The sequence below is a fragment of the Lampetra planeri genome, chromosome 45 (genome assembly GCF_965212315.1).
Source record: "Lampetra planeri chromosome 45, kcLamPlan1.2.h2, whole genome shotgun sequence".
Lineage (NCBI taxonomy): Eukaryota > Metazoa > Chordata > Hyperoartia > Petromyzontiformes > Petromyzontidae > Lampetra > Lampetra planeri.
This window is the reverse complement of record NC_136151.1, coordinates 707,022-717,923: the sequence shown is the minus strand read 5'-3', so window position 1 is coordinate 717,923 and position 10,902 is coordinate 707,022. Positions and strand designations below refer to the sequence as shown.

Below are 10,902 nucleotides of genomic sequence, written 5' to 3'. Positions count from 1 at the left end.
GACACTGCTATTCAGTGGCTGCAGGGTCTGGTGGTATATGTTGTTTATGTCGTTTATTGTGAAAATTCGGTCACAGTTCCTATGATCACTGTTACATTGCTTTTATGGCTTTATTTTGGTGACTGCGAAAAGCTTTTTGGTTTGGCCATGTTTGTTTGTTGTAGTACGGAGTTAGACTGATGGCTTGAATGTAAGTTTGTTTTGTGGTTGTTGTTGTTTGACTTGCATCCCCCTGGGATTTTTGCACACAGCGGTGGTGTACGTTGCTTTTTGTGGAATATTTTGCTGTCTTTTCCTGGATTTTCTGTTTGCACATAGTCACTTTAAGATGTTTTCTTGTTCATGTTTTTGTTTCATGTTTTTGTGTTTTGTTTGTTGCGGTTGCACCCGATTCAAGAGCTGAATGGCTCACAGGGCTATACCAAATAAATGAAACTGAAATTGTATCACTCCCTAGACCAGAGGTTGAAAGCCTGTGGCTCTGGAGTCGCATGCGGCTCTTTAAGAAACTGCTTCGTAACGTTGTTTTATTAAAGAACCACCGTCTCATATTCACCACATGCATTGTAGCGGCTCTTGAAATGGAGTTGTTTTTACGTAATTCGAACTAAAAATATCTTTTCTTGTTATTTTGGGTTGCCGACCCCTACCTTAGAAGGTCGTGAGGATTTAGGCCCAACCCCCTAATTCTAATGGAGAGCGACGCACTCCTAACCACTGATACTCACCAACCAGTCAAGAGTGTGGCACTGCGTGTAACAGTGATGACAGTAGTGAGCGCCATGCGTCGTAGTGTCTGCTCTCTATGGTGTTCACCTTCACCTCTCTTAGGACGCACGACTCAGATCCACAATCGTCACTGACTCACCAAATTTACCGATATACCATCCCCCCACTCCCAACCCTGGATATAGAGGCTGATCGAAGGTTTGGTGAACCGAGTGTAACAGTGCCATGGAGTCGGCGCTGTAAAAAGACAGGAGCCCCGCGTCCCAGTCCAGATGAACCCCGACTCTTCGTGTAGGCTCCGGCACCGACAGTGAGGTTGCTACTCCGCCATGCCACACTGAGAAGCTATCGTCAACTTTCCTTAGGCTCCAGGAGACGTCACTGCATCCCAGGCCACACTCAGCACCACGCCCTCTCCGTGGGATCGTCCCATACGCGACTCCAATCCAACACTGCCCAGTGCTGCCTCCCACGTCCACCTCCCAGTAGTGCTGACCCGACGAGAAGCTCTCGGAGCACAGGGCTTGTAACTTCACATCAAACCGGTGTGGGTGTTGGGGGCGACCCTGGGAGACACCGCTCCACGTCACCGTCCTGAGATCCGAGGAAATTTGGATGTAGTCGCAGGCTGAGTTTGTGTCCAGAGTCGGTGAGCGTCCATCTGTGGTGACGACAGTGATTACGCTCACGCAGCAGTCACATCACGAGAATTGCACACCGCGTGTACACACACACGCTGTGTGTTGTGTTATTATTTATGTTATTGTAGTGATACAGAAATGCATAATACATTAATATGTAACAAACGCACAATGATTATAACGTGTATGACAAATGCATATAGTTAAGGGTACACACATACTCATGAAGGCAAGTATGTGTATACAAATACTGAGGAACATTAGTATGTGTACAGGAATTAGTGGACTGCTTGAGAAGGACGAAAGTCGAAATCACGTGCATCCAGGAAATAAAGTGGAAAGGCAGCAGAGCAAAGAGAGTCGCTGTAGTTTTGAATTGTTATATCATGGAACGTCAGTAAGGTGTTGTGCTGAGTGAGAAGATGAAGACAGAGGCGGTGGAAGTCATACAAGTGATTGACAGACTGATGATAGTCAGACTAGAACTGGACAGTGGGGTTGTAAATGTGGTGTGTGCATATGTCCCGCAGATGCGTAGCAGTGGGAAAGAGAATGATACATTTTGTGAGAACTTAGACCGGAAGTTTATAAGCTTACCGGTAGATGAAGCAGTTGTAATGGGCACAGTATTAAATAGAAGAGTGGGATATGAAAGGAGCCATGGAGGATGCAGATATGGCAGTAGAAATGAGGGAGGAGAGGACATTCTTCGAATCGCCCAAGCAATGTATCTTGCAGCCATGAAAACCTACTTCCAAAAGCAGGATGGACATTTGATGACCTAGCAGGATGGATAGGTGAAGAGACAGATAGATTTTATTTTGGTGAGGAGGAAGCACCAGAAAAGAGTGAAGAACTGCAAAGTGATCCCTCGAGATTGTTTTACTGGACAACATAGACTATTTGTGGCAGATTGCATGGTGAACGGAGTTAGGAAGAGGAAGGTGAGACAAAAGAAAAGTAATAGGGTGAAGTGGTGGCGACTAAACAATGAGATAAAATGTCTGCAGACAAGCTATAGAGAACTTAATAACCACAAGGCCTAGGTGGAGCGTGAATGAAATATGGCAACAACTAGCAAGTGGAAAACTGGAAGCAGCAGGTATTACAGTGGGAGTGAGCAAAGGAAGATATGCAACTGAAGGAAACATGGTGGTGGAGTGATGAAGTGTAAAAGGCAACGAGAGAAAAAGGCAAAGTTTAAGAACTGGCAGAACACGAGAGAGAAGGACCATCTGAATGAATATCTGGCAGTGAAAATAGATGCAAAGCGAGTGGTAGTATTGGCAAAAAAATACATTTACACAACTCTAACAGAAGCTTGACAGCAAAGAAGGCGAGCATATGGTATACCGTTTGGCAAAAGCCAGAGAGAAGAAGACCAGGGACATCAACCATGTAAATCTCGTTAAGAACAGTCAAGGACGAACAATCTTGGATTAGATAAAAGATAGAGAGAGATGAAAGAGTACTTTGAGAAGTTGCTAAATTTGGAAAACCCAAGACGAAAAATGGTTGAGGAACATCAAATATTTTAAGTAGTTGCAGAGACTATAGCCAGATACTATAACCAGAGACTATAACCAGATACTATAACCAGATACTATAACCAGCTACTATAACCAGATACTATAACCATAGACTATAACCAGATACTATAACCAGCTACTATAACCATATACTATAACCAGAGACTATAACCAGATACTATAACCAGCTACTATAACCAGATTCTATAACCATAGACTATAACCAGATACTATAACCAGAGAAGAGGTGGTGGATGCTCTGGGGAGCATGAAACATCAAAAGGCAGTGGGGCCAGTTGAGATTCCAATTGATGTTTAAATTAATGGGAGAAAAGGGTGTTGAACTATTGATGGAGCTGTTTGGGAAGATCTGTATGGAGAAGAAAATGCCGGATGGGTGGAGAGAGAGTACATTGGGTCCCATCTTTAAAGGGAAAGCTTATATACAAGAGTGTGGGAACTACAAATGAATAGTATTGATGATTCACGCCATGAAACTCTGTGAAAGGATCGTAGAAAGGAGACTGAGGAACCTGGTCGATGTGCGAAGCAGCTGTGGAGTCTCGGAGTGCTTTCAAGTCAAAGCGAGAGTGAAGCAAGGTTCTGCCCTGAGCCCTTTCCTTTTCATCCTGGTGCTGGACACACTTACGAGAGGAAGCCCCCCCAGGTATAGCTGTTTGCAGACAACGTTGTGCTATTTGGTGGAAGCAGGGGGGTAGTGGAAGATGATTGAAAGATTTGTGTGCAAAAGATTGAAAGGAATGGGTTGAGGATTAGTCGGACAAAGACTGAGTATATGGTGGCACATTTCAGTAAAAATAATGCAGAAGGAGGATTGCAAATTGGAAGTGACCATCTTCTTGGTTCTTTCGGTAAAGTCACATAGAAGGGAAATAATAAAATAATAAAAATAAAACATAATAAAATAATATAATATAATAAAATAAAGTGACCAGTTAATGAAGAATGATGAGTTTAAGCACCTGGGTGCAACGATGTGTGCTGATGGATCACTAGAAGGAGCAAGGGCTGGATGGCTGAAATTGCGATAGATGACTGGTGTAGTGTATGATAAGAGGATCGCCCAGTTTGGTTGAAGGGAAAAGTGTACAAGACAGTAGTGAGGCCGGTGCTGTTGTATGGGGCCGAGTGCTGAGGCAGAAGAAAGAGTGAGGACCAAGCAATGGCAGTCACAGAGATGAGGATGTTGCGGTGAATGTTGTAACAAGGAAGGATAGGGTAATACATGAAGAAGTAAGAAGAAGACTCAAGGTGGTAGAAATTACAGAGAAGATGAAAGATAAAAAGGCTGGTATGGTTCGGTCATGTGGAGAGACAATGGGAAAATTATGTGGGTAAGAAGGTGCAAGTGATGCAAGTGGAAGCAAAGAGAACAAGAGGAAGGAAAAATAAAAGGTGGTGCAATCGGACATGGTGGCCCAAGAAGTGTAAAGTGAGAATGTACAGGTGGAGAAGGTTGGAAAGGACAGCAGAACCCACATGAATGGGACAAATGCGTGGAAGAACAAAACTTGTATTTGTGTACACATACTAGTGTACACAATTAGTATGTGCACACAAATGCTAACGAACATTAGTTTTAATTAAAAGCGCCACCACCCAACACAGCCATTTGGAAGGTTTGTCACGTAAACAAAACATTCAAATTCGTTACTTGTACAGGACTTGTACAGGACACCGGTGTGTTGGAGAGTAGAGCCACAACATTTACAATTGTAGTACAATGTTTCCACCAGTAATTACAACAACCACCATCAGGCGACAGGCAGATTTGTGGATAAATCATCCTGATTGATTCTGAAATAGATGGAAAAATGTAATTTAGTAACGTCTCAGTCAAACAGGTTGATTTACAATGGATATCCATTACCCCACCACTTTCGTCTTACAGTCACAGTACCACCCCCCTCCCCTGGCATCAAAAAGAAAAAATATGATTATCTATCGGCTTAACTCATGCTAATCCCCTGCCCAACCGCCCGCGACCCCACACGGCCTGCCGCATGCCCCTCCCCCGACCCCTTGACTCCTCCCCCCCCCCCTAGTACCCTATATAAACACGTGTCTCTAAATAGCTCTCTTCATACGCTACAGTAATTTTGCTGGAGCGGTCACATCTGATGACGGATGCTTGTGTTGCTTCTGAAACGTCATGATTTAATTTGGTTGTTTTATTTTTATTTTGTTTTCGCCTACGTGACTTTACGGAAAAAAACAAAGAGTATGGATCCTTGCAGTCACGAAAACTTCAAATCTAGAATTACTGCACACCGGTTTGTTGGAGAGTCAAGCCACAACTTTACAATCTGAGTATGACGTTTCGCCAGTAATTACAACTAGCTTCATCAGGCGACAGCCAGATTTGTGGAGAAGTCTAACTCTTTTGTTCCTTATATGGAGGTGTAGATGTGTGACCAGGCTTCTGCGCTCTTGTGCCACGTGGTTGGGGGGGTTGGGCAGGGGATTACTGAGGCAGCGTACATTATGCATTATGTGGGCCATTTGTACTTGTCCTTCCTGTCTTTTGTGTGTATTAAAATAGCTGTACCAACTGTAATCCCTAGTGAAGTATGCTGCCCTTTGTAGGCATACATTTAAATAATGTATTATTTGATTATTTGCTTCCATGCAGCACTAAGGCAGTAGCTATCAGAACGGTTAAAGTTATTTTTTTCTTCAATTTCTATAAATTACCTAATTAGTCTTGGCCAGTAGTAGCTAGTTTTGCACAGAACTTCAATTTTATCAAAATTAATTGAGTGTCCTTGTTAGCACGCATGTTCTGCTACTGCTGACAGTTGTATTAGGGATCATTAATATTTCTCTGATATTAATTTAGTCTCGTGCTGATCATGTGTCCTGTTTGCCTACGTGTTAAAATAACATTTACCACACGTGCAATTAATCCTGTACACACCTTCTGTTGATAGCTTCGGTAATACATATTTTGCACCAAATATAAATTTCAGTATTTTATGTACTGTGCCAAATCTGACTCGGATGTTTTGTTTTACCAAACATCTGGCTAGTTTATCAGTTACTCCCGCAATGTACGGTATTTTGATCGTTTTAATTACTTGGGCAGTGTCAATGTTCGTGTTATTTTATTTGATTTTACCATTCAATGCCCTGTTGATTTGTGCATCATTGTAACCATTAATTTGCAGCGCTTCTTTTACATGTTGAATTTCACTTCTCAGACTGTCACCATCTGATATTGTATTAGCTCGATGAATGATCGTCTTGATAAGAGGAGATTTCTACGTGGGGTGATGGTGTGACTGCATTCAGATAGGCGTCAGTATGCGTTTTCTTTTGGTAAACACTGTGTTATTTTACCATTTCGACCCCGTCCGAGCAGAATATCCAGACATGTTAGAGTTCTGTCAGCTTCCACTTCCATAGTCAACTGGATGGATGGGCTTTGCGAGTTGAAATTATTTAGAAATGTGTTCAGTGTATCTTTGCCGTGTGGCCAGACCACTAATGTGTCATCCACATATCTAAACCAAGCAGATGGTTTTAGTGTGCTTGGTTTCATTTACGGTTTAGATATGTGGAATGTCGTACTCAGATTGTAAATGTTTTGGCTTGGCTCTCCAACACACCGGTGTGCTGTACTAGTGGCGAATTGGCATGTTCTGTTTACGTGACAACCCTTACTAGTTGGAAGTGTCGGGTGGTGGCGGGTTGTAACGACACATTCATATATTTACACGATCTAACCCCCCCCCTCCAAAAAAAACCTCCAAAGGATGATATTTGTCGCGAAAGCCTACGTGTTAAACTCTAATTAGTCTTGGCCAGTAGTAACTAGTTTTGCACGAAACTTCAACATTATAAAAAATAAATTGAGTGTTCTTTTTGGCACGCGTGTTCTGCCACTGCCAACCATTGTATTTGGGAGTATTTAATATCCCCATGAGGTTATTTTAGTGCCATGCTAATCATTCGTCCTATCTGACCAACATAGAATTTTCCACAAGAGTCATTAATCCAGTACACACCTTCTGTTGATAGCTTCGGTAATACATCGTTAGTACCAGATATTAGTTTCAGTATTTTATGTACTGTGCCAAATTTTACTCGGATGTTTTGTTTTTCCAAAAATTTGGCTAGTTTATCAGTTACTCCTGCAATGTCCAGAATTTTAAGAGTTTGAACTGCTTGGTTAGTTTCAACGCTTGTGCTATTTATTTGGTTTTGACATTCAATTCCCTGTTGATTAGTGCAACATTGTAACCATTAAATGCATTGCTTATTTAACATGTGTAATGACCGAGGCAACAGACCACTTACCTGACATGAGCATATGTGCAAATGGACAGTCAGAAAGTCAATCAAGGCCTCTGATTTGTGCCGGGAGGCATCAAAGACAATTGGTTAGCATGAGAGATTGAAAGGGATTGGATGAGAGATTCAAATATAAAAGGTGGGAAACGAGGAATGATTGTAGGGGTGACGGTTGACAACCATTGGAGGAGAACAAGGATTGGCTGAGGGAAATTTGGTGAGCGAAGCTTCCAGAAAGGGGGCTCAGAGGATATAAAAGGGGATAGCACAAGGGGAGGGGATAATTGGAGAGAAGGTGAAGTTTGTTCATCAAGAACCGACGTCCGGACCTAGAGATAATATTGAGTACAAATAAATACTCTTAATAATGAAGACACAACGTGTGTCAGACGTTATTACAACCGACGATGAAGAAGTCTTTTTCCAGAACATTCCGGGAGAAAAGGACCCCGAGACTAACCTCCGGTATGCTGAAGAGGTGGTGATCCACCGGCAGGGCAAGTACTACGACAGTTGCAGCCACTGGAGAGACTGCTCACCAAAGGGCCACTGGTGGCCAAGGGCTGGGAGTGGCTAGAGGGCCGGATTGACCGCCTCACAGACACGGTCTCCCGGCTTGTACTGCAGCTCACGGCAAAAGAGGCGAGGCCGTGAGCTGCAGAGGCGGTAGCTGGGGAGCCAGCAGTTGGAATCGTGCGGCCGACTGTGGCGGGAGGCGGGGAGCCAGGGCCGTCCAGCGCGTCCACAGCGACAGCAGCGGCAGCTGGGGCACCATTGCAAAATCCAGCCCTGGAGCCGTGTGAACCTCGCAGGCTGAGGCCGGTCAGCGAGTTTGTGGCGGCCGGTGGTGACTGGGGAGCCTTCACCAGACAGTTCTAGACCGCATAGCAGGCCTTGTATTGGACAGAGGAGGAAGCACTAAAGGCATTACCTACGGCCTTAAATGATGTAGCCATCGACATCTTCTACGCTATACTGGCAGAGCGGAGGACCACGCCGAAAACAGCCTGTCACCAGATGGCGGAGGTCTTCGACCCACCATCAAATGCAAAGATAAAATTGCAGCAGCGCAAGTGAGAAGAAGCTGAGTGACCCCTTGCCTACCACATTGCCCTGATGGCGTTCAGCCAGGTGCTCTTCCTTCGGCTGGCAGAAGCAGCACTGGACTCCATGGTGATGGAGGAGATATTTGACGCTCGTCACGAGATGGCCGTGGTGCTGACCATAGTGGAGGAGGAGGCGCAGACCTTGTGGGTAGCCCGGTGTCTGCGAGCCCAAGACGAGATGAATCGATGGACCCAGGTTGTGGCCCGAGTAGAAGAAATACCAGAGACCACTGTCTGTGCTTCCTGCCTGGACTGCAGGATGACGAGTGCCGCCGGCGAGGGCTCGCTCATTGCGGCAACAGTGGAAGGCAGTGGAGGTCCACGGGAAGAGGTGATGGCAGCGGTCCGCGGGTGGACAGGTTCCAGCAGGACAATTCCATGGCGACCTCGGGGGATGGGAGCCAAGAGGGGAGATGGTGACTCCACTGCGTAGCCCACCTATTAGCTATCATTGCTGCGGCAGGCCCAGGCACATCGCATTGGAATGCAGGAGTGATCTTCTGCCATCAGCGCTGGCACCATCCATCTATTCATCAGTGGCTGCTGCACTACAAAACTAAGCAGGTTGTGACACCCCAGACACCCGGCTAGATAGTCCACTTCACGCATTTAGGGACTCATTGCCTTTCACCGCCTCCATTGCCATTCCGCGTGTACTATCTGTATCGGAGGGCATTGGTGATAACGGAGTAGTAAAATCGTCTGGGGAAGGTCGGGACTTGCTTCTCCAGTCAGAGAACCAGTAGAGGAAGCTGGCTTGGTGGGTCTTAATGGCAGCTGCAGGTACCTCGGTGGTAGTGGCCTCAATAAAAGGAGTGGAGGCATGCATTCTGATTGATACGGGGACATCTGTCACTATCATCTCCAAATTAATATTCGATTTGTTACTGCTCAGTAGTCACTGCTTAGCACCAGTAGCCAGTACGTATGTAGTGGCAAATGGGGGTAAAATGGGAATCAAATGGCAAATCGAGACACAGGTAAAAATTGGGAGCTCACTTTGTCGGGAGCCATATGGGTTCCCAGCACGTTTCCAGTTCCATGCTTGCCGAGAACCGGTTTCTTTAAAAAATGGCTCTGGATACTCACTGACGAGGATTGCCTATAAATGCCATCGGGAACCCGCATTTTTTTGTAACCGGTGAAAAAATGGACAGAAACAGGGGTTTCGGTGCAGGCACTGGTCAGTGAGTCTGTGATTGTACCTCCTGGCATGCAAATGTTTATACCATTACGATATCGAAAACAAATAGTGACGACGTATGCTGACTTGCTGATTGTGGTCGCTCCATCAAACACAAAGACCTGCAGGTTAACGTTGGCCGGGGCACAGTTTTGAGAGTGGACCAAAAAACGTTCTTGCAGGTGCTAAATGTTGGGGAGGGTCCGATAACCGTTCAGGCAGAGACTGTATTAGACCTTCTGATGCCCGTGTCTCTTGAATCAGAGAACCTGATGGAAACAGTAGTTGCAGAAGTGGCTAATGATAATCCATCAGCCGAAAAAAACTTTATTAGAAAAGCTTTGTGGAGAGGATGCGGAGCTGTCAGACATGCAACGGTGCCAACTAAGATCATTACCTCTGCAGTTCTCCGATGTATTCAACAGTAGGCAGTATGATATAGGTTGCACATCTTTAAAGTCACATCACATTTGTTGTATATATGGGCCTTTTTCCAAAAATTGATGTTAAAAATTATTCTGAAAATATTTTTTAAAATAATAATAATCGATAAAAAATAAAAATTAAACAAACACCCTCAACCCCACTACCTCCCACAAGCACCAAGCATCTGGAGGTCGTAAAAGGCCATTACATAATAAACTCCGGGACAAAGGGAGGTTAACGACGATCTGCAAAATCTCCAGATTGTCAAAGGACTACATGCCATGACCTCCCCACGGACATTTTGGACAGTTCACAAACAAATCTCCAGAGCCGTAAAACACAGGCACATAGCAGGGGCAAACGGACATTATAACTGATGTATATATATATATTTAATGCGGTAGAAGTTCGAAGCTTGACTATAAGAATAAGACGACATTTTAGACTGCAGTATTACTTATTTTATTCTGTATTGTATCTTACTATCTATGTAACTTCACCAAGAGAATCAAGGAATGTGAATTTTGGCAGTCAATAAAGTGAGGGCTTGGTTATATCTCCAGCCTCGGGATATCAAAATATAACTCTAGAATAAAACACCGATCCCTGGCGACACAGACTTATAACAAAGCTTGGCAAAAGCCTCGGAATAATGGTGGTAAGAACGAGGGGCATTACGAATCTTGGTTAAACATGAACCAAATAATAACCACGAGATATTAGACCGGGGGTAACTCAAAATAGATACCAGAAAAATAGGTCAAACACACAAGACCAGATAATATGTATTCCATGGAATCAGAGCCTCCCCGGCCACGTTTTGTCTTCCGACAATTTCACACAAACACATGGTAGCCATAAAATACGTATGAAGTGTGCCTCCCCTCCCTTTTAGCAGACACCACGAAGAGAGGGGTTGGGAAAGCAAACAAAAACATAAACTGTCAAAGGTCAAAATGGGGGGGGGGGGGTCA

At 44.5% G+C, this 10,902-nt stretch overlaps 1 protein-coding gene across 1 annotated transcript in view; it reads right to left on the bottom strand.

The window, feature by feature from the left end:
- Positions 1-506: 506 nt before the first annotated feature.
- The window catches only part of LOC144732969 (tripartite motif-containing protein 16-like), a 22,805-nt gene continuing 12,409 nt past the window's right edge, over positions 507-10,902 (bottom strand). Inside the window, exon 6 of the mRNA XM_078614637.1 lies at positions 507-1,390. Coding sequence (XP_078470763.1) covers positions 828-1,390 — 563 coding nt within the window. The 3' untranslated portion in view covers positions 507-827. The remainder of the gene's footprint in view (positions 1,391-10,902) is intronic.